The 24,330-nt window shown below is 41.8% G+C and overlaps 1 protein-coding gene across 1 annotated transcript in view; it reads left to right on the forward strand.

Moving 5' to 3' along the window:
• DCTN2 (dynactin subunit 2) overlaps positions 1 to 23,345 on the forward strand; it is a 50,640-nt gene extending 27,295 nt beyond the window's left edge. Inside the window, exons 3-14 of the mRNA XM_058168520.1 lie at positions 7,912 to 8,008; positions 9,825 to 9,886; positions 10,173 to 10,271; positions 10,487 to 10,647; positions 12,715 to 12,868; positions 14,427 to 14,492; positions 15,553 to 15,591; positions 16,762 to 16,839; positions 18,012 to 18,083; positions 21,030 to 21,132; positions 21,327 to 21,418; positions 22,831 to 23,345. Coding sequence (XP_058024503.1) covers positions 7,912 to 8,008; positions 9,825 to 9,886; positions 10,173 to 10,271; positions 10,487 to 10,647; positions 12,715 to 12,868; positions 14,427 to 14,492; positions 15,553 to 15,591; positions 16,762 to 16,839; positions 18,012 to 18,083; positions 21,030 to 21,132; positions 21,327 to 21,418; positions 22,831 to 22,917 — 1,110 coding nt within the window. The 3' untranslated portion in view covers positions 22,918 to 23,345. The remainder of the gene's footprint in view (positions 1 to 7,911; positions 8,009 to 9,824; positions 9,887 to 10,172; positions 10,272 to 10,486; positions 10,648 to 12,714; positions 12,869 to 14,426; positions 14,493 to 15,552; positions 15,592 to 16,761; positions 16,840 to 18,011; positions 18,084 to 21,029; positions 21,133 to 21,326; positions 21,419 to 22,830) is intronic.
• The last annotated feature ends 985 nt before the right edge of the window (positions 23,346 to 24,330 follow it).

Consider the following 24,330-nt stretch of genomic DNA (forward strand, 5'->3'; position numbering starts at 1 on the left):
GGAATATTTTTTTTTTTAAATTTAACATTTAAATATAACTATCTTCAGATTTCAGGATGGGTTGGGTTGGAAATTAAACTGCTAAAGAGCAGGTTTTCGTTTTAACATGATGCAGCAGCAAAAGGCTTTTAAGTGGGCAAAAACCTGGCAAGGCGTGCTTTTGAATGACTTTGGAGCCCGCATGCAAATGTAAATAAAATATTATTTTCCTTCAGTTTAGAATTTCTGGCAATTAATTCAAGGTTTAAAACCATGCATGGCATGGGTACAGGTTGTTTAAGCCACCGTCTTATCCCAATGGGACTGGCTTGCCCGACCCATGACAGCAGAGGAGGGCTCAATTGGTCAGGGAATCCCACTGCCATGGACCCAATGATTCAGGAAATTTCGGCTGGAGAAGAAGCCTTCTCTGCCATGGCTCCTGCCCCTTGGAACATCTCACTCTCTGAAGTGGCTCCTGACCTTCCACAAGAGCCTGAAGACATGGCTCTGCCAGTTGGCTTGGGGCCCCAATGGGAGAGTCTCATCCCGGGTGGGGTGGGGGGTTGGTGGACTAAAAATTGATCCCACCTGCCCCCCGTACATTCAGTGCCCTCCTTCTCCATCTTTTAATCATAACCCGCCTTTTTATATTTAATTTTTTAAGCCTCCCAGAATCTTCTTGTGGCAAGACGGGTAGAAAATAAAAATGAAATGAAATATAATGAAATAAAAATATAAAATAAACTAATTTCAGTGCTGGATTGGAAATCAAGAGCCAGTCCAGAAGAATGGTCCGGATTAACATTACACACTTTCGTTATGGGTCCAGGCAGGAGTATGAGTGCTTTTCCTGGGGAATTACCAAAAAGACAGGAGTATGAGTGCTTTTTTCCCCTTTACTGAATTAGAATGGGAAGCACATTAAGCATCTACCATTGGAGAAACCCACATGGTGGACGTCTGGATGGCGATATACAAAATTCAGGCGATAAACAAAATTCAGAGAAGCAGTGAGTATCCTTTTTGGTGACCAGGGTGGTAAAAGCCATTGATTTGTTTATTTCTAGTGATCTCTTAAAGGGTGACTGGTATAAAGGATTCCAATAAAATAAATCTAGTACAGGTAGTCGTCCTTTAACAACTTCCCCTTACAGTGGCCATTCACAGTTAGCGATGTAAAAGTAACTTTGCGCCCAATCCTCACATTTATGACCTTTGCAGGCTTGTAAAACAAAGGGAAGCTGAAGTAAGTTCATCAGCACAGTCGCAGTTTGACTTAACTATATTGCTTAATGACTGAGTTGCCTGGTTGTGACATTAAACATTAAACAAGGTTGTGACATTAAACAAGGACATAACCTAATACTAGATAAAGTAGAAAAATGTGGGTTAGACAGCACCACCACCAGATGGATTTGTAACTGGCTGACCAATCGCACTCAACGTATAGCCCTCAATGGAACTACATCCACATGGAGGGAAGTATGCAGCGGAGTACCCCAAGGCTCTGTTTTAGGCCCAGTACTCTTTAACATCTTCATCAATGACTTGGACGAGGGGATAGATGGGGAACTCATCAAATTTGCAGATGACACCAAAGTGGCCAACACTCCAGAAGATAGACTCAAGATACAGAAGGATCTTGACAGTCTTGAACATTGGGCGCTAACTAACAAAATGAAATTCAACAGTGAAAAAAGTAAGGTACTACATTTAGGCAAAAAACCCCAAAATGCACAGGTACCGTATATGTGGTACCTTGCTCAATAGTAGTAACTGTGAGAGGGATCTTGGAGTCCTAGTGGACAACCATTTAGATATGAGCCAGCAGTGTGCAGCAGCTGCTAAAAAAGCCAACACAGTTCTGGGCTGCATAAACAGAGGGATAGAATCAAGATCACGTGAAGTGTTAATACCACTTTATAATGCCTTGGTAAGGCCACACTTGGAATACTGCATTCAGTTTTGGTCGCCACGATGTAAAAAAGATGTTGAGACTCTAGAAAGAGTGCAGAGAAGAGCAACAAAGATAATTAGGGGACTGGAGGCTAAAACATATGAAGAACGGTTGCAGGAACTCGGTATGCCTAGTTTAATGAAAAGAAGGACTAGGGGAGACATGATAGCAGTGTTCCAATATCTCAGGGGTTGCCACAAAGAAGAGGGAGTCAAACTATTCTCCAAAGCACCTGAGGGCAGGAGAAGAAGCAATGGGTGGAAACTAATCAAGGAGAGAAGCAACTTAAAGAGAAATTTCCTGACAGAACAATTGATAAGTGGAACAACTTGCCTGTAGAAGTTGTGAATGCTCCAGCACTGGAAATTCTTAAGAAAATGTTGGATAGCATTTGTCTGAAATGGTGTAGGGTTTCCTGCCTGGGCAGGGGGTTGGACTAGAAGACCTCAGAGGTCCCTTCCAACTCTGTTATTATGTTAAGGACTGTGTTTATTATTATTTATGTTATATTTATCATACCATTAACCCTTAATGTTAAACCTTCTAAAAGCCTGTCATCCATTTGGTATTCACTGTATAACGAATGCATCGGCTATTTAGAGCTTATACTTTAATTAATAACTTTTTACTTACTATTAATAAGGCTAAATCGTCTTTCAGGTTTTAATCAACTCACTCTTCCTGTACTGATACTTTTGAACTCTCCCAGATGACAAGAGATGAGAGAAATTCACCAGAAGCAGACCAACAGATCAGAAAAGATGATAATATTTTTTATTGCTCTAGTAATCTTGCTGCCACTGTAATACTTCTGTATTTTGAGATTTCATATTACATAGTTAAATAGGTATATTTGTTCTTAGCTAGCAATTCGTTTATTCTAATGGCTACCATGCTTTTACACTCCTGTGATTTGTGGCATTGCTACCACAAGAAAAAATAATTTCTAATTGCATTATGAAGTCATACAATTCTGCCGCATATTCCACGTTAAAGTAGATTTTTGTAAAATAGATTTAGAGTTCCTTCTTATGAGAAATCTTCAAGGCAAAATTTGCAGAATAGACTTTGCAGGCAGCATAATCCTGTCTTGAGGGTTCCCACCTGCTTTTGAAGTTCACCTTTATTGTTTTCTTTTTGTCTACCATTACTACCACCCATGTTGTGGCGTTAGGCTTGCTTTAATCCAATGCGGTTATGGGGTGGTTGTTTTTTTGCCATCGGTATTTTGAGAACAATTTCTCCAGAGGCATTTCATGTGAGAAAGCAAAGGGAAATAAAAGCAGAAGTTTGAGCATCTTGCAATAGCTCTTCAAAAGCAGTCTGGCCTTGATGCAGCCATATATTTCCCCTCAGAATCCATTAAAGTCAAAAGGGCTGACATCTCTTAGCTTAGAGGAGGGGAATTAGGATCATAAAAGAACAGAGTTATGTTCCAGTCCTGCAAGGAAGCTGCTTCTCCCCCCCTCCCCCATTTTCTCTCTCTTCCAGCCCTCCCAAGAAGCAGCATAAAGTGCAGGAATTTAGACTTGTCCTAACTGAGCATGCCTAGTCACCCTCAGCCAGCATAAGGCCAGGTACAGGTAGTCCTCTACTTACGACCACAATCGAGCCAACATTTCTGCTGTTAAATGAGACATTTGTTAACTGAGTGTTGCCCCATTTTACGACAGTTCTCGTCGCAGTTGTTAAGCGAATCACTGCAGTTGTTAAGTTAATAACCCGGTTGTTAAGGGAAACCGGCTTCCCCATTGATTTTGCTGCTCAGAAGGTTGCCAAAGGGGATCACATGACCTTGGGACACAGCTATCGTCGCAAGTATGAACCAGTTGCCAAACTTTCTGAATTTTGATCACATGATCCTGGGGAGGCTACAAAGGTCGTAAGTGTGAAAAATGGCCATAAGTCACTTTTCTCACTGCCGTTGTAACTTTGAAGTGAACTATTACAATAGTAATAGTTGAGGACTACTGTACCTAATAGTGCCGTGATGGTAAACCTATGGCATGCGTGCCATCAACCCAGGTGGTACGCAGAGCCCTCTCTGCAGGCATGCCAGCCATCAACCCATCAACCGTACATGTATGTGCACCTCCCACTGGCCAGCTGGTCTTTGGGTTTCTGCCGTGCATGCGTGGGAGGTGGGGCGTATGCATGGGGGGCGCTCGCATTGCATTTTGGCGGTTCGCATGAGCACCACCACCCCGCACCAACCTAGAAGCCAAAGCAGGGGGCAGGGGGCATGTGTGGGGGACGTGTGTGCATTCATGGGGGGGTGCATGCATGGAGGGGCACTCGCATTGAATCTTGGGGGTTCACACACGTGTACGTTTTGGGCACTCGGCACCAAAAAGATTAACCATAGCTGAAATAGGGCCTCATTATCCATGACTTTATTTAGACTTGTCCGCAACTGGCTGTAGGTGGCGATATATACCTACGTTGCAAAGGGGTTGGTGGATAAGCGTAGGTTGCAGATGGGCTGATGCTCACACTTCCCAAATCTCAGCTATGCATTGTGTAAGTCCTTCCTGCTGATTGGTTGCTCCAACTTCCTGTTGGGAGGCGGGCAGAAGGCAAGGCACTTTCAAATGACCTTAACATGGGCAGAAGTCTAAATGCAACAGCTACGCAACCATCTCCGAACGACAAGACGCACACACCCCCTGACATGTAATGACGCAGAAGGTTACACCGAGCTTTAGTGAATGAACCCAGCCACATTATTGATTGCTCATGCTTTTTGTGGCAGTGTGCCATCTTTTAACAGGGCACGAATTGGGCCCTGCCCTCAATTTTGCTTCCTTCAGAGTAAGATGCTAGATGTTTAACAGGCAGGTGATGGTGCTTCCTTGAGGGGACCTGTTTCCCAAGGGGGGTCACAGGACACATGAGCCATGCCCTTGCAGTCCTCTCAGCCCCGGCTGGGTGCATTGCAGAGAAAAAGCAGCTTTTGTTCCCAGTTGGATAAAGCACCATGTAAATGTAGCCCCACCTTGTGTTATTTGGCAGGGCATATATTCCACTGTGCTATGTAGAGAATGCCAGAAAGGTTGGGGCCAGGCGGGAGGCAGTCTTAAATTCCCATAAAAGGAGCCACCTTAAGTTCATGGAATAAACCTTTTACTGATCATTTATGTTTGCAGCCCGTATGAGTCAGGCAGCCTCTGGATGTTTTCATTATTCTGTAACCTTATGACATGCGTATGTCACTTTGTCTTCTGCAGTTGGCACTGCTTTTGCAAGTCTTACTTGCCCAGCCTATTCTCCCTGCACCATAGAGTTACTTTGCGTACAAACTGTTACTCTTTTCCCATATATTGAGTGTGGGGATTGGCTGTCATTGGAGGACTATCCTTCAAGACCCAAAGACGAGCAGGAGAATGAGGCTAGGATGAGAATATTGACTTTTCGGAAACTATGGTGGAAGACTGGCCAAAATGATGGTTCAGTTTGATTCCCTGCCTTCCTCTTTATTATTATTTTTGGTATAATTCTTTAAAATGGGTGAGAACTATAACAGTACTGGGATTATGCTGTCAATCCTTTATTTGTCTTTTTAACATAATTCTTGTTTTTAACCCTGTCCATTCCTTTGTTTTAAAGATCATACAGATTTTCCAAGCTCAGTCAGTCAAACTAATGCTTGATGATAATTAACTGCTTTGATCTTTCCTCATCTAAAATTTTATCTTTCCTGTAATGGGAGAACTAGCTTCCATCATTTTAGATACTATTTGTGATATCTGAATATGCCTTTAGTACAGATAGTCCTCGACTTACCACCACAATGGAGCCGAACATTTCTGTTGTTAAGTGAGACATTTGTTAAATGACATTTTGCCCGTTTTTACAACCTTCCTTGCCACAATTGTTAAGTGAATCACTGAAGTTGATAAATGTTAACCTGGTTGTTAAGTGAATCTGGCTTCCCTATTGACTTTGCGTGTCAGAAGGTCACAGAAAGGGATCATGTGACTCCCCGGGACGCTGCAACTGTCATAGGTTTGATCACACAATCATGGGGATGCTGCAGCAGTCGTAAGTGTGAAAAATGGTCATAAGTGACTTTTTTCAGTGCCGTTGTAACTTTGAACGGTCACTAAACAAACTGTTATAAGTTGAGGAGTACCTGTATACTCTTGGATTCGTAGGGAGACTCTTAAATTGAGTGTTTGCTGTGATTATTGGCATCCTTACATTAAAATTAACATGCCATTGTCTTGACCGTGAAGACAGATTCTTCTTCTAAATGTGGACTCAGCAGGGCTTCTTCACCCACAATGTGGAGTTTCCTATTTTATTTATTGATAGATTTCTTTTTATGCCACCTCCATCTAAAGCTGAAGGTGGTTTTTGCAAAATAGTAAAACAAAGTCAGTAATCATAAGACTAGAATATCAGTAAAACTCATAATTAAAACAGTATCAATCATCAAAATGGTTGATAAGACATAATGCCCAGAATTAGAAAGCTGATGGGCAAGTGTCACAAGCTTGATTTTCCCCCATTGCGCATCAAGCCAAGTATGGACTAGGTCATTAAAAAAAACCCTAAACAATTCTGTGTATCTATTCGTACGTTGACAATATTTTATTTTATCCCGGGAAGTAGAAGAACAAAGGTCTACTGTGGTGATGAATAAAGTAAACTAAAGGAAATGGCATTGTCCTTTCACCCATATACACAGTAAGAGTTTCTTTCCTTTTCTCATCTTTCAAGGGGAGAGAGAGAGAGAGAGAGAGAGAGAGAGAGAACGCAAAAAACAGAGTTTATTCAGAAGTCATGTGGACTTAGACAAAGTTAAACATCAATGTTCATCCTGGTTTTGCAAATAAGATTCTGGTCAACATTTGGAGACCAAGGCATGTAAACAGCTAGAATTGTGCCAATCTAAACACTTGAATGTCTTTCCTTTTTTGAAAGAGAATGTGACAATTTGCTGTTTCCATATTGAAGAGTCATTTGTGTACCCTGCTAACATCTAGTTGTTTGAACAACTCTATTTAGTTACAAAGTTGTAGACCTGAAAGGGAAACAAAGAATAGTCCAGGCCTTTCTCAGTCATGTATAAATCGGATTATAATGGCATTTAAGCTAATGCACAGATTTGTTTGGCTAAAGAGAATCTCTCTGTGGCATAGAGGAGACCAAAATGATCCAAAAAGACCAGGGAGTAGTTTCTTTTAGCAAAGTCCAATAAACCAAGCTGCACTAATGGAGGAGAAATCCATTCCTCCCTGCAGCTGACCAATGCAGAGCTGATTTCAACCTAGAGATTTCCTTTTGACTCTAGCAATAGCATTTCAAACTACCGTATTTTTCAGAGTATATGACGCACCTTCGTTTTTGGGGAGGAAAATTAAAAAAAAGCTGATTGACAGGTGGATCACCCTCCTGGAATACCCCCAATCAGCTGTTCCCAGAGGTGAATTTTAGCAAGAGGTTCCTTGGTTGTGAGCTCTGTGCCTTGCTTTTTTTTCTGCCTTTGAAAGCTTCTGAAACAGCTTCAGAAAAAAAGCCTCTGAAGCTCTGTTTGGGAGGTTCTTTTCTGAAGCTTCATTTCTGATGCTTTTTTCAACCTCTGAAACCTCAGTTTGAGAAGCTGGAGGGGGCTACATTCAGAGTATAAGACGCCCCCAGATTTTCACCCTCTTTTTTTGGGGAAAAAAGGTATGTCTTATACTCTGAAAAATACGATATATATATATATATATATATATATATATATATATATATATATATATATACCCAGTGAATTGCTGTTTGGGCTGATTTTTTTTTTTTTTGGTCAAAAACAACATTGTTACTGCAACTCAACATGGTAGTCGCTGGCGCAGCTTCTCCTCTGTTGTGGGGACCTTTAAGACAAGTTGTTGGAAAGTGATGGGTGCAGTTAGAAGGGTGGATTGGATAGGAGGAGAAGAACCGAAGGCTTTGCTGTCTAATACGTATCTCCTCTCTTTGCATAGGAGGAACTAACTAGCACCAGTGTGGAACACATCATAGTCAACCCTAATGCAGCTTATGACAAATTTAAGGACAAGAGAGTGGGTACGAAAGGGCTAGGTAAGTACCTGTCGCCATGGAAACTTACAACAGATCCAGGGAAGAACAGTAGTTTCAGATGCTCCCCTGAACTAGAAAATGTACCATGAAAAGGTGATGGTGGTAGTTATACTCTTATCATAATCCACAGAGAGGATATAAAGGTCATGACTGAAAACATTGTAATACATCTCTGTCCATTAAAATTATAATCTGGATTTATTTATTGTTCGTTGCTACATTTATGTGGCTCTGAAATGCTAAGTATGTTTTTGTACGGTTTTCCATTAGGTTGTTTTTTGAAATTTGTAAATCGTATTATCATGGCCTACAAGTATATATTTAAAAAAAGGACAATAACTGCATGCAATAACTTTCTTAAATTGTTTAATTTTAAATTTTAATTTTTTTCTGGTTTTAATTGGGGTTTTTAGATTCTTAATTCTTAATTATTTCGGCCATACTGTATAATAAGTTTTTTAATTGTATTTTAACTGTATATTGTTCTTTTTTATCCTGGCTGTACACCGCCCTGAGTCCTTCGGGAGAAGGGCGGTTTATAAATCCAATAAATAATAATAATAATAATAATAATGATAATGGCGGTGGTACTGCATTAACTACACTGAAGTACATCTCCAGGCAGTCCTCAATTTACGACCACAATTGAGCCCAACATTTCTGTTGCTAAGTGAGACATTGTTAAGCGGATTTTTGCCCCATTTTACGATATTTCTTGACACATTTGTTAAGTGAATCACTGCAGCTGTAAGTTAGTAAACCCAGTTGTTAAAGTGAATCTGGCTTCCCCATTGACTTTACTTATCAGAAGTCGCGAAAGGTGATCACATGACCCCCCAGGACATCACAACCATCATAAATAGGAAAGAGTTGCCAAGTTTCTGAATTGGGATCACGTGACCATTGGGATGCTGCCGTGGTCATCATAAGTATGAAAAACGGTCACAAGTCCCTTTTTTCAATGCCATTGTATCTTCAAATAATCACTAAGTGAACCGTTGTGAGTCGAGGCCTACCTGTATTTGGGTGATTTTGTTGGCGATGCGATGACTTGCAAATGATGAGTACCAATATCCACGTTTATGTCAACGTCAACATTGCGGCCAGGGTTTCCAGACACATTGCGATAAGAGGAAATGATAGAAATGATAGAAAACTTAGACTACAAAGTTCAAAGGGAGGGGAGTTAATACTCCTCTGCTTTAACTGAAATTTATGGAAACATATGAACCTGCACCTGCAACTCATGTGGTCTAAAATTTATTTATTTATTTTATTTATTTTTCAAATTTATATACCGCCCTATCTCCCTAAGGACTCAGGGCGGTTCACAGGCAGTTAAAATACATATAAATACAAATTAAAAAACAACAATTAAAAAACTTATTCTATTACCGAATTTAAAAAACAATATAAATAATAAAAAAAACCTTAAAACCAATAACTTTAAAATCTAATCCAGTCCCACGCAGATGAATAAGTGCGTTTTAAGCTCGCGACGAAAGGTTCGGAGGTCCGGAAGTTGACGAAGTCCTGGAGGGAGTTCGTTCCAGAGGGTGGGAGCCCCCACAGAGAAGGCCCTTCCCCTGGGTGTCGCCAGACGGCACTGCCTAGCTGACGGCACCCTGAGGAGTCCCTCTCTGTGGGAGCGCACGGGTCGGTGAGAGGTATTTGGTAGCAGTAGGCGGTCCCGTAAATAGCCCGGCCCTATGCCATGGAGCGCTTTAAAGATTGTCACCAACACCTTGAAGCGCACCCGGAAGGCCACAGGTAGCCAGTGCAAAATTAAACTTTGTCCCTTTTCTCTGTTCAACAGATTTCTCTGATCGTATTGGCAAATCCAAAAGAACTGGCTATGAGTCTGGAGATTACGAAATTGTAAGTTGTTGACCTAGTTGGACAAATTTGATTGAAAAGGGAGTCTTCCAGTCCAGTTCTGGCTCAGCTCTACACACACACACACACACACACACACACACACACACACACACACACACACACAGAGGTGACAGTGCAGGGAGAAGTGCAGGCACTTTTTTGAAAACTTTTCCACGAAGCCCCCATTTTATCAGGAATTGGGATAAAATGGAAGCTACTATCATATCTTGTATTACCAACTGCTATCCTGAAATGCTAACTTTGCTTTTCTGCCTTTTTCATTAAGTTAGGAGAAGGACTTCATGTGAAAGAGACCCCTCAGCAGAAATATCAGCGACTATTGCATGAAGTTCAGGAGTTGACTACTGAAGTGGAGAAGATCAAGGTAAAAGTCAAAGATAGACAAAAGAGACCTGGTATCTCCTGAGGGGGCGTTCTTGATTTGGACCTACCATCAAGTTAAACTGATCCAGGACTCGGTCTACTATTTAGCTTCTCTGTGTGTAAAATTAAGTGCTTCTCGGATCATATTCTTACATTAAAGTTGGAGGGGACTGCGGATTATTAGACTTTTTAACACTTGTATTCCTGCTTCCTCAGAACAGCGTAAAGGAGTCCTCAGCAGAGGAGAAACTGACACCAGTCACTCTTGCAAAACAAGTGGCTGGCCTGAAACAGCAACTGGTCTCCACCCATCTGGAGAAACTGTTGGGACCCGAGGCGGCCATCAACTTGACGGACCCTGATGGTGCTCTGGCCAAGTAGGTTGTGGTAGGACTAGGACTTTCTTCAGGGAATAGCCTTCATCACCAGCTTTTTCCAATCAGACCCTCTGTACTTAAGGACCTGATGAGATCATGAGTGCCCCTTTCCAGGCAAGCGCAAGGTCAAATGTACCGTATTTTTTGGAGTATAAGACACATCTTTTTCTCCCAAAAAAGAGGGTGAAAATCTGGGTGCATCTTATACTCCGAAGGTAGCTTCACCCAGCTTCTCAAACGGAGGTTTCAGGGCTGAAAGCAGCTTCAGAAAAAAAGCCCCCAAATAGAGCTTCAGAAAAGAAGCTGCCAAGCAGACCTTTAAAGGCTTTTTTTCTGAAGTTCTGTTTTGGAGGCTTTCAGAGGCAGAAAAAAGTTTTTTCTGAAACAGTTTCAGAGGCAGAAAAAAATAAAAAAACAAACAAACAAAAAAACAAGGCACAGAACTCACAACCAAGGAACCTGTTGCTAAAATTCACCTCTGCGAACAGCTGATTGGGGGTATTCCAGGAGGCCAGTCCACCTGCCAATCAGCCTTTTTCTTATTGTCTTGTACTCCAAAAAATACAGTATCTTTTCTTTCTCTCAGACTCTCTGAGGGGTAATACAGGTAGTCCTCAGCTTACTACAGTCCATTAAGTGACCGTTCAAAGTCACAATGGCCCTGAAAAACGTAATTTATGATTATTTTATACACTTACGACCAGTGGTGGGATTTAAATAATTTAACAACCGGTTCTCTGCCCTAATGATTTCTTCCAACAACCAGTTCACCAAACTGCTCAGAAAATTAACAACCAGTTCTCCCGAAGTGGTGCGAACTGGCTGAATCCCACCATTGCTTACGACCATTGAGTTACCCCCGTGGTCATGTGATCAAAATTCAGACACTTGGCAATTGACTCATATTTATGATGGTTGCAGTGCCTGGAATCATGTGATCTCCTTTCGCAACCTTCTGACAAGCAAAATCAATTAAACATTGATTTTAATTAACAATTGAAAACACTGACCTGGGAAATTTTTAATTGAAATTCCTGTAAATATTTTTAGACATGACAGCAATGCTCATGTTTTTCTAATTTTAAGCTGGAGGGGGGGAAAGGCACTGAAACTTGCTGACATTTCAACACACCCGAAGAATTAGAAACATTCATTATAACTTGAGGGTTAGATTTAACTAATATTGTTTCCATTTGGTTGTGGTTAATATGCATTGTATAAAAACAAAATGTTGCATGCCGCACGTGTCAGAGCAGTGAAATAATTTGTGTTCAAATGCAAACAGCCAGCTCTACTATTGATTAGATTTGAAGTGCAAATCTTTTGGTAACACCATATCACTATGTCGTCCTATTATGGAGTCTCCAAACTTGGGAACTTTGAGACCTATGTATTTTAATTCCCAGAATTCCCCAGTCAGCATGGCTGACTGGAGAATTCTGGGAATTAAAGTACACCAGTCTCAAAGTTCCCAAGTTTGGAGACCCTGTGTTAGGATGTTTAATTACATCCACCATCTGTGATCTGAAACAAGATACCATATTTTTCGGAGTATAAGACACACCTTAGTTTTTGGGGAAGAAAATAAGAAAAAAAGCTGATTGGTGGGTAGATTGGCCTCCCATAATACTCCCATTCAGCTGTTCCCAGAGGTGAATTTTAGCAAGAGGTTCCTTGGTTATGAGCTCTGTGCCTTGCTTTTTTTTGCTTTTTTTTCTGCCTCTTGAAACTTCTGAAATTCCATTTCAGAAAAAACTTTTTTTTCTGCCTCTGAAAGCCTCCGAAACAGAGCTTCAGAAAAAAAGCTTTTTTTTCTGAAGCTCTGTTTCTGAGGCCTTTTTTCTGAAGCTTCGTTTCTGAGCCCTTTTTCAGGCTCTGAAACCTCCATTTGAGAGCCTGGGTGGGGCTACATTCGGAGTATAAGATGTACCCAGATTTTCATCCTCTTTTTTGGAGGAAAAAGGTGCGTCTTATACTCCCAAAAATATAGTAGTTGCCTTAGTTCATGTGATCAATGAGAGGGTGCAAACATTCTGTAAGATTTAATGGGCTCTTCTGCCTTTGCAGGCGTTTACTTCTTCAACTGGAAGTGACAAAAACTGCTAAAAGCGTTTCTGCTGGTGGGAAAGGTGCTGCCAAAGTCACAGCGGGCCCAGAAAACACTGTGACGTACGAACTGCATTCTCGACCTGAGCAAGACAAGTTCTCTCAAGCTGCAAAAGTAAGAATGGGAAATGTCTTGTTCCCTGGGTCCTCTTCTTGAGATGGTGGGGAAATGCATTAGAATAGTGGGATAGGAAGTGGGTAGAACAGAGGTGAGTTATCTTTCCCCAGGACCATCCTGGGATTCTGCAAGCTTACGTACTGTTTAAACGAATAAAAGCTGCATTGATGGGCCAGTGTTCATGATTTCACAAACAACTCACTCTCCAAAATGCTTGGACTCTATAAATGGGGTTTTAAAATATGTGTGTCATTTTATAAAAATATTTTTGTAAATTAAAAGTAAAGATAAAGGTTCCCCTTGCGCATATGGCTGGCATGACTAAACGCCAAAGGCGCATGGAACACTGTTACCTTCCCACCAAAGGTGGTCCCTATTTTTCTACTTGCATTTTTTACACGCTTTCGAACTGCTAGGTTGGCAGAAGCTGGGACAAGTAATGGGATTTGAACCGCTGAACTGCCGAGCTTTCGATCGACAAGCTCAGCGTCTTAGCCACTAAGCCATCGCATCCCTATGTAAATTAAAAAGAGGAATATTTATTTATTCTGTTTTTAAATTTAAAAGATTTGTAAGACTGCCTCTCTTCAAATGCAACTCTGGGTGGTTCACAACGATAAAACCCTGAACTATAAAAACCATAAAGCACAACCAAAACCCACTGCTTCAATTATCCCCTTGGGATGCCCCAAACAACCTAAACACACACACACACACACACACACGTCTCTGTATGTATGTTTGTATATGTGTGCGATGTTAAAAACAAAATATGGCAGATAGTGGAAGTAACTGAATCATAAGGATTGACAAAAATTTACCTCTGAACAAGAATTACTATTACTTCTGCATGGAAACTGTTAAGGCCAGAGTCAATGTCTGATATCACACCCACTGATGCTCTGCTTGTTGCTGAAAAATTAAGGTGACTTTAGAGAGAAAAAGTAACATGGGGAAACTGGGATTCTAGACTCTTCAGATTTCTGGGGCCATTTCCTTATTGCTGGCACTGTGTACGTCGTAAAACAGAACCTTTGCTGATCCCATTTCTAGTCGGCTCCATAAAGTTAAAGTGTATTCAACACTGAAGGATTTGTTCACCTGTTAGAAATCCAGGATATTCATCCAGAAATTGCTGTAGGACAGCTTCCAGTAGCAGGAGCCGGCATGATCTTTGGGAAAGGATGCTGGGAGTGATATTTCTGTACCGCAAGCTCCCACTGCCTGGCCCCTTAACTTGCTTTGAGCGGCATGAAAAAACAACAACAATTCTGTTCTTTGAAGGGCCTGCTTCCTAGAAGACTCATCTCAATTCAAAACAAAACTTTAGAAGCAGTTTTTCTGCTTGAGTCCAAGCTAGCAGAGGTCTGTGGATCAAATCATTGTCAAATAACCATTTGTCTGAAGTGGTGTAAGGTTTCCTGCCTGGGCAGGGGTTTGGACTCTAGAAGTCCTCCAAGGTCCCTACCAACTCCGTTATTATATAAAGTTATATAAATCAGAAGAGGGGAGAAAAATATTACATTTTTGTTGTTGTCGTTTTGTGTCCTGTCAGATAGCAGAATTGGAGAAGCGTCTGGCTGAGTTGGAGGCATCAGTTCGCTGTGAACAGGATGTGCAGGTGAGAGACATAGGGCAGTAGACTGACAGGTTGCCTGACAAAGATGGGGATTTTAATCGGTTGTAATGATCCCATAGCCTTAATCATTGTTCAGGCCTGAGGTTAGGGTTTTTTCTTCTTTTTTCTTATGGAGAAGCATAGGGAAAAATACTGTACTGTATGTCTACAGCTGAAACACAGCAGTGGATGGACCGTGAAGAAGAGCTTTCTTTGGGGTCTTTCTAGGGCTATTCACTTGCCTTACTAGGTGAATTCTGAGATCCAATTATGTTATAAGCGAAGCAAAAACTTTGTTAGAGTTCAATTTTATTTCGAAGGGTGGTGGTGGGGGAGGAGGCCCACACATTGTAAGGAGGTTATAGGGGGCTAGATGGGGAAAAACAGACTCAACTCAGACTCAGACTGAATGGCTGAGGATTTGGGGCCTTCCTAAAGTTTCCATCTTTGGCTGTGGGTGGGGCTGCACTACTCCAGATAGGCCAAGTGCGCCTTTTAAGGGTCCCCTCTGACTCACAACTTCAGTTTGAACAGCAGATGGCACTCATGGCTTGGAGTGCCTTTTGACAGTCTGTTTTATAGATCAAATTGCCCTCATACTGACAGTCTCTCATGCCTTAGTCACCGTCATCCGGATTAGTATTCCAGAATTTCCCTATCTAGCATGGGAATTGAAGTCCATATATGTTAAAGTTGCCAGTTGCCAAAGTTGAGAGACACTAGCTGGTGTTAATGGCATAACATTGTATTGCAGACTAACGTCCTTGTTAGAAACTGAATGGCATTCAGTGGTGGGTTTCAATTTTTTTTTACTACCGGTTCTGTGGGTGTGGCTTGGTGGGCATGGCAGGGGAAGGATACTGTAAAATCCCAATTTCCTCCCGATAGCTGGGACTCAGAAGGCAGAGAATAGATGGGGGTGGGGCCAGTCAGAATTTTTTCTACCGGTTCTCCGAACTACTCAAAATTTCCACTACCAGTTCTCCAGAACTGGTCAGAACCTGCTGAAACCCACCTCTGATGGCATTGTATTAAATCGCCCTTTTTCCTCCCCTCTATCTAGAATCCTCTGTCTGTTGGACTGCAGGGCGCTAGCTTAATGGTAAGGCATTGATTCAGTTTTCTTATTTTGGGCCTGTTGTGACTAGGAAGGAATCAAATGGGATGTCTGCTTTTTGGGAGTAAGCATGAAGGAATCTTGTTGATTGGTTTATACTGTGGATGGTTGCAAAACTGTGATTGAGAGTTGCTGTACAAAGCCCTTGGATGTATATGAAATCCTGGAAGTGGGAGAGTTGGAGAAAGGAAGAAATTTGGGGGCAGGGGGGGGGATAGTTTTCAGTAAGGCACTGGGTACATATTTAGCATTTGAAAAATGTTCTAGACCAGGTAGTCCAGATTTGGCTATGTGTCTTAGAAGCCAAAAAACAAAGGGACAGAGAAATTGCCAACAGCATTTTGGCAATTTACAGCAAAGTACATTTTTTCTGATGTTAGAGTTACATTTTACTCTCGTGCAGAAGTTGGTACGAGAGTAAAATGTAATAAATGTTATTGTTTCAGGAGTGTCTGCAGAAAATAGTCAAATAGTAAAAAACGATGACCACAGTGGTGTGATCCAAGCTCTGCCTGGTTTTTAATATATCAGCAGAGCTTTGGATGCACATTCAGGGTTACCGTCTTCTTGAATTTTCTTTAACCATATCCTGTAGACACCCAATGCTATTTAATAGTTTAAAAGGACCTCTTCTTTCCTAAATGCTATATAGGGATCGAAAGATTGGGTATAACCTCATACTTTGAATGACTAAGCTCTTGGTGAGATAATCTCCATCATATCTGTATCTGGATATGTAGGCCTCCTCACCATTAAGTTTCTATACACACATTCACCTCAGACAATATTATCAGTCGTGAATACTCAATGATATATATGGTAGCTGGCTATGGACAGAAAAAAATATATAAAACAGCTCCAAAGTATATTATTTCACCACCACCACCACCATTCTGTTTTGTTTTCTAAAAATAACACAGAATAATAGACACTTCTGGGCATTGTGAGCTAGTGGCAGGAGAGAGAGTGTTATATTCAGAAACAAAAGGGGTTCTGAAAGGAAAGGGAAAACCAGAATAAATGTCGTGTGAGGCCTACAGATTGCAGGTACATTTGATTAATCAGAATGTTGCAAGCAGTTAAAGGATTTTTAGCTTTTCATTCTCTGTCTTATCAACTGAGTGACTGACACTCTTCAATCCCATCCATCCTTAGGAAACTGTGGAGCTCTTGCAGGCCAAAGTCAACTCTTTAGATGTGGCAACTCTGGACCAGGTGGAGGCAAGGCTACAGGTGGGAATTATTCTAGGATTTCTTTTTTTAATATAATTTTATTTAAACAAAAAACACTAAAAAGGAAGATTAAAAGCGTATAGAAAATAATTTAAAGTAAGGAAGAAAAGAAGAAAAGAAGGAAGTCAAAGAGAAAGCTAAAAGTGAAAAAAGAGTAAATAAAAAATAGAAAAAAATACAAAGAAATGGCTTCCAATCTTCTTTACAGTATTTCTTACAATTATAAATTTACCCCTATCTCTTAAGTTATAATGTGTCTCTATTCTTTCTATCATCTATCCTATCTAACCTTCAAAACCCTAAATTGTAAGTTCAGGTTGATGGTTTTTTTCCCTGTTTTCTGGAAAAAGTTTATGAGGAGTTTCCAATCAGCAATAAATGTAAATATTGTCTTTTTTTTTTTTTAAATCAGAGAAGTTAATTTGGCCATCTCAGCAAATTCCACCATCTTCCCCGACCATTCCTCCATTGTAGGTATTGCCGGATGCTTCCATCATTGTGCCTACAATAATCTTGCTGCGCTTATCATATACAAAAATGAAGCTCCATTGTTTTTTCCCCCAACATCCGCTGATTTAGAGGATTTTGAAGGTGAATATATAATTGAGAGCAGAGGTCTGTATTGCGGAACTGTTGGACAAACAGTTGGGAAAAGTTTCTCTAGGGCAGCGATGGCGAACCTTTTAGACACCGAGTGCCCAAACTGCTCACGTACACGTGCCCTAAATGTGTGGTGACATGCACGTATGTGCATGGACATGCGCAAATGTGGACATGCGCTTGCGCATGCATGGATATGTGCGTGTGCATGCACGGACATGCTCACATGTGCAGCAGAGACCCGAAGACCAGCTGGCTGGTGGGAGGCGGGGCATCCCAACACCAGCAGCGCAGCAAGAGGTAAGATCGTTTTCTTTCGTGAGTTTCTGTTTCGTCGTTTGCAGGGAAACAGAAGCTCATGAAAAAAATGCCACGGAGATCTGACCTGGGGCGACAGTACGGATGCCAGCAGAGAGGGCTCTGCATGCCACCTCCGGCACGCGTGCCATAGGTTCACCCTCACAGCTTTCCCATCCGGCAATACATTTAGGTTTATCAGATAGGATATTGACCTTGTGGCAAGGTGTTCTGGTATGCTCTGCTAACATCAGATGTTTTTTTTTCATTCCTAGAGTGTTTTGGGAAAAGTGAATGAGATTGCCAAGCACAAATCCACAGTAGAGGACGCAGACACCCAAAGCAAGGTCAGCTTCTGTTTAGTCTTTCTAATACAGGACGTGATAAATACACTTCAAAAAAAAAAAATTCATACATATAGGTAGTTCTTGAGCCACAACTATTCGTTCACTGTTCAAAGTTGGGGTTGAATGTTGAGTTGAATGTTCAGTGTTCAATATTGGGGTTGAACAAATGGTACAGATAATCCTTGAATTATGATCACAGTGCAGCCCAATATTTCTGTTCCGAAGTGAGACATTTGTTAAATTAATTTTGCCCCGTTTTATGATCTTTCTTGCAAAGTTGTTAAGTGAATCCTGGCAGTTGTTAACTTATTAACACCGTTGTAAAGTGAATCTGACTTCCCCACTGACTTTGCTTGTCAGAAGATTGCAGAAGGTGACCACATGACCCCGGGACCCTGCAATCACCAGAAGTATGAATCAGTTGTCAAGTATCTGAATTTTGATCACATGGCCATGGGGATGCTACACCGGTCATAAGTGTGAAAAACGGTCATTTTTCAGTACTGTTGTAATTTTGAACGGTCACTAAATGAACAGTTGTATGTCGAGGACTACCTGTGCTTAGAACTAGTCCTCAGATTTCCACCTATTGCAACATCTCTGTGGTCACATGATTGCAATCTGGGTACCCAACGTCTGGGCTCATGATTGCATCATCACAGCAAGCCACAGTTACGTGAGTGTGATTTTTGAGGTTCCTTGCTGGTTTCTCACAGATCTTACTGTTATGAGAGGTCCTCACTTAATGATGGTAACCAAGACAGCTGGAATTGCCATCACTAAGTGGTCACATGACACCACATTTTATAACTGTGTTGCTTAGTTACAGCAATTGCGGTCTCCATGGCCATCGCAACCCATATTGGGAAAATTTTAAAGCAATTTTCCTCAACTTGAGTAGCTGGAAAATATGGTGGGTGGATTTATTTATACCCTAACATATCCAACACCCTTTCCTCCTCCTATTTTGAGACAGGGGTGAGGGTGGGGAGCCATGGCCCTTTTATGACTTGGACTTCAACTCCCAGAATTCCTGAGCAGCCATGCATGCTGGCTCAGGAATTCTGGGAATTGAAGTCTACAAATCATAATGGGGCTATAGTTCCTCACCTCTTTTTTAAGGTGACTTAAACTGATACTAAGTATGTATTTACACTTAGGTCAAATCATGATTTGCTTTTTAAATCTTCCCCTGCCCAGCCCTGGTGTAAATGTCTGGCATTCAGCAAGGGCAACATTTGTTTCTGGCTGATAATCTAAGTATATGGAGATTTGTACTGCCTGTTACCAATGCAGCAGCTACACCTAACTCAGATTTAGTTTCTAATATCTTGAAATATTAATAATCTGTTGTGTCAGATAGCTTAAAACTCATTGGGTCCTGATGACTCTAGATCTTGGTGGTTTCCTGGGTTAATTTTGTCAGCTCTGGATGATTGATTCCTTGTTGAGATTCTGCCTGTAAAAATTGGAAATTGCACTGTTATGTGCCTGTATGATTTCTAAGAAAGGAGAAGGGAGTGGCACGTGACATGGCTTGTTGTCACACAGGCAGGTGCACCATTTGTTTGCTTAGCACTTAATGGCTAGCATGTGATTGTGTGAACTGAACTTTGCTGGATAGCATCATAACTAGAGCATGACTGAGCAAGAAGACTGTTCAGCCCGCACTAGAGCTGAATATTTGTAATATATGCACCAACTACAGGTAATCCTCGACTTAACAACAGTTTGTTTAGTGACCGTTCAAAGTTAACATCGGCACTGAAAAAAGTGACATATGAGTTTTTCACACTTACGACTGTTGCAGCATCCCCCATGGTCATGTGATCAAAATCCAGGTCCTTGGCAACTGGTTCGTATTTATGATGGTTGCAATGTCCTGCAGTTCATGTGATCCCGTTTTGCGACCTTCTGGCAAGCAAAGTCAATGGGACAGCTAGATTCACTTAATAACCATGCTCCTAACTTAACAAACACAGTGATCCACTTAACAACTGTGGCAAGGAAAGTCGTAAAATGAGGCAAGCTCACTTAACAAATCTTTCACTTCGCAACATAAATTTTGAGCTCGACTATGGTGATAACTCGAGGACTACCTGTATACGCTGGTTGGTTTAATGGTTGATTAATAATTGATTAGTGCCAACCAGATCATAAGATTTGAGGCCCAAACTCAGTCAATTTTCGTTCCAAGTATGCACACATACGTTTGTTAACCTACGTAGGTGGTGTGGAGTTGTTCTGACCTGGGCTTCCTGAGTCATTAAAACACACGAGTTGTCCCAAAAACCTCTTTTATTGCAACAGCTGTGAATTCTGTTCATTCACAGGTGAGTCCCAATGAATTATGAAGAGTCCTTCAGGAGAAGTCCTTGGGGATAATCACCCACCTTTATCTCCCTTGACACGCTGCCAAAGACCTAATTGGCAAAGCCACACGGAGTCCAGAATCAAACAGAGCTTCAGGCTTTAAGCTGAACCAAATGAATAAACGTTGCTTCCCGCAAAGGCCCATGTGCCTTTGCTCCTCTTTTAAGTCTTATGGGAGGGGCCAATCATCTCCCAGCCCTACTCCCGAGTCATCCCTTTTGTTTTAGCTGTTCTTGCCTTCTGGCAGCTCTGCGCATTCGCGTACTGGGAACAGGCTCATCCTGTTCCTCTGCCTCGCTGAGGTCTGACTCTGGAGACTCCGGAGGCAGCACGTACCTCCCAGATGGCCCTTTCTCTGTCTCCGATGCAGAGCCCTCATCCAAGCCTTCCCCAGACTCCAGGACTGGTCCATGGAGGACTCCCCAGCATCCTCACTGTCCAACTCTGCTGCCAGCTCCGCAGGCTGCTGGCGGACCACAACAGTGTTGTGGAGTTTCAGAAAGTCAAGGCCAGGGCCAGACCTTCACTCAACTTCTCTCCTTGCTCAGGAGGTTCCTCTCTCTCTCCTTGTAGGTTCATCAGCTGTATGCACTTGTGCAGGAGTGGAGCCCACTGGCTAGCACCCTCCCTGAGGTGGTGCAGCGCCTTGTGGCCGTGCGGCAGTTGCATGAACAGGGTGAGTTCTCGGGCCTTTTTGGGGGGGATTATGGCGAGGACTTCTTAAAAACCAGGGGTGGGGGGAAACCATCCTTGAAGACACTGATTCAAAAAAGATTCTCAGCCTTTGGGCTTCTTGTTACCCCAAAGAGCAATCTAGTGCTGAACAGTTTTTTTTCTCCTCCAACTGACTTGGGTTCATCTTGGTTACAGCCATGCAATTTGGGCAGCTCCTGACTCATTTGGACACTACCCAGCAAATGATTGCTAATTCTCTGAAGGATAACGTCACCCTGCTGACACAGGTAAGACTTAGACTGCTGAGAATCCCGCCAGGGGGTAGTGTCAGTGTTGTAGTCGCTAAGACCTCTGCGACCTGAATCTGCATGAATGAAGTTTGCACATCCCTCTATAGATGAAACATGCCTGCATGTCTCACAGTGTTTAAGAGTAGGGAGCAGCTGTTGCACTCCCCAAAAGTTTATCCTATGATTGTGAGGTCTAGAGGGAGGAGTCTTGATATGTAACATTTGCTCAAGATTATATAGTTTTTAGACATTGTAATTGTGATGATACGTTTAACGTTTTCTTAGAAAAGTCTCCAGAACATCAGAGGTCAGAGGCTAAGATTTTGGAAGAGGTCTGGTACCTAGCTTTGCAACAGTTCCGACTGATAGTATCAATACAGTCCTCAGTAGCTCTGTACTTCCTGACAGAATCATAGAATTTAGGAGATGGAGATCTGAGAGGTAGATCATCTGGTCCATCCAGGAATCCCGGAATCCATTGTTAGTGCAATGGATTCCGGGTTCCAAAAATATTGTAATGGAATTAAAAGGAAAAGTACTAATATAGTGTTCATCAACAAATCTGTTGTCTTTTATTGTTCTAGATCTTGTCTAAATCAAAAAAAAAAAGGGCAGATAGGGCAGCGACCACGCTAGAAGATTTGGGGTTCAAGTAAATGTGTTAATGTTAGACTTTTTTCCTGGCATTCCATGCTCAGCTTGGGTGTTGGGTGTTTAATATTATTAAAACTAAAATTTATTAATAAACGATAAGAGAGATTTGAGATAGATTAGATTAGATTAGTTTAGATTAGATTAGAGCAGAGCAGAGCAGAGCAGAGCAGAGCAGAGCAGAGCAGAGCAAAACAGAACAGAACAGAACAGAATTTTTTATTGGCCAAGTGTGATTGGACACACAAGGAATTTGTCTTGGTGCATAGGCTCTCAGTTTACATAAAAGAAAAGAAACCTTCATCAAGAATCATAAGGTACCACACTTAATGATAGTCATAGGGTACAAATAAGTAATCAGGAAACAATATCAAGATAGATAGATAGATAGATAGATAGATAGATAGATAGATAGATAGATAGATAGATAGATAGATAGATAGATAATAAAAAGAAATAGGTAGGTATCTAGGTAGGAGGTGTATATATATGCGAGAGAGAGAGAGAGATGGGGAGGAGAGAATATGGAGGATGCTGGTATACTTGATGTGCATTATATTGGTTTACTAAAGCATAGCCTTTAGTTATTGGATATCAGCACTACCCGGAAGCATTTGGGGGTTTCAGATGGTAGATAACCTCAACTTGGTGCTCATAGGGTCCTCACTGTATACGGTGGTAGGCAAGGGGTTCCAGTGAATGTGCCTGGCTGTTTCCCCTTTGTGGCTGACAACTCTCCACTCACCCTCTCTCCTTAGGTTCAGAAAGCCATGAAAGAGAATTTAGCTGCTGTTGAAGACAATTTTGCCAGCATCAACTCACGGGTACAGAAGCTGGCCAAATAAATCTCCTCTAACAGAAAGCCAGGGCGGGAAGATTTACCTCCCCACCCCTTGTAAACACACACTAATGGCTCTGTCCTTCCCTTCCCTTCGTCCCTTTTCTTGCACATTCATAGCAGGAGTTGAACCTTCCTATGGGCCAGAGGACTGAGCGCTTCTATGTTAAAAGGCAGCTGTGCCCCTCCCCCCTTCCAATGTTTCCATGTCCCTGAAGGTTGCCGATTGCAGAGGGGAACGCTGCGCTCCCTATTTGGATGGAGAAGCTCTGTCCCAGTGAGGGAAGTCATCCTTTGGCTCATTTCTTGAGGAAGGCGCCCTGCCTCTTTGGCCTGGAAGGAAGGGCCTTTTACATGGAAAAGGTGTCTTACGCTCTCAGCATGGAGTTGAATTGTGTTGTATAATTATTTACTGTCATTAAACTCTGATGCTTACTGCTTTGTTCTGTCATTTTTTAAAAAAAAAAAAAGCTGGGGCATGATAAGATCTTACATGTCTCTTGCCTTCAAATGATTTGTTATATTCTCGTCTGTTTTCCTCAGGGATTAAACTCTCTTTTGCTACTTCCAGGCTTAGGCTGGTGTATCACTAGGTTATCAGTGGGAGACTGAGCAGCAAGGCAGTCTTGTGCCACCTGGGAGTATCCTGGTAGGCCAGAGAGGAGGGAGTCTCCAGCTCATTGTCTAAAGTTGGGCTGTATAAACTTGCCATCTGGCGCACAGAGTTAATGAGGCCTCACATTCTTCCCTGTGAGGAACGCAGCAGCTTCAGGGTACCTGGAATGCCTTGGAGAAGCGGGCCTCACTTATGTATCAATAAAGGAAGAAGAAAGAGCTTTTGGCCTGTTGCAAACATTGGGTGCTTTCTTTTGCAACCCAATGCAACATTTCTGAAGAGCTCTTTGTGTATCAAAGCTATACAAAGCATCAGAGAAGCAAAGTAAATCTGTTAATCCCAAACACACAAATCAACCACCTTAAATTTCTGCCTGCCGCATGTAATTTCAGTGTCTTCAGCAAGAAAATAAGACACCCTCATCTTCCCTCTTGGCTCCCCTCCTAGCAGTTACTGTGTAGTACGGATAACCTTTTAGAGATACTGAATTTGTAGTGAATAGTCTGGATATGAAATGCAACTACCAGGCTAGTTTCAAAGATTTTTCTAAGTTTCCAGTATTTTTGTATAATTTAGTAGCTTCTCCCGGAATGATACTCAGCTGAGCTTTTGAAACACTAAAGCATTTGGGAGATATGTTATCCGGTGATACCACTGGAGAAAGGGGAATCTTGTCTTGAATTTTTATAGGTCACTTAAGAATCAACCCAGGTAGTTTGTTCACTGAACTTTGCCCCCCCGTTTTCCTTCCAGCAGCATTTTGACATCTAGAAGCCTGCAATTACATAGATCACATTGCTCTAG

Source organism: Ahaetulla prasina, chromosome 2, assembly GCF_028640845.1.
Source record: "Ahaetulla prasina isolate Xishuangbanna chromosome 2, ASM2864084v1, whole genome shotgun sequence".
In the NCBI taxonomy this organism is placed as follows: domain Eukaryota; kingdom Metazoa; phylum Chordata; class Lepidosauria; order Squamata; family Colubridae; genus Ahaetulla; species Ahaetulla prasina.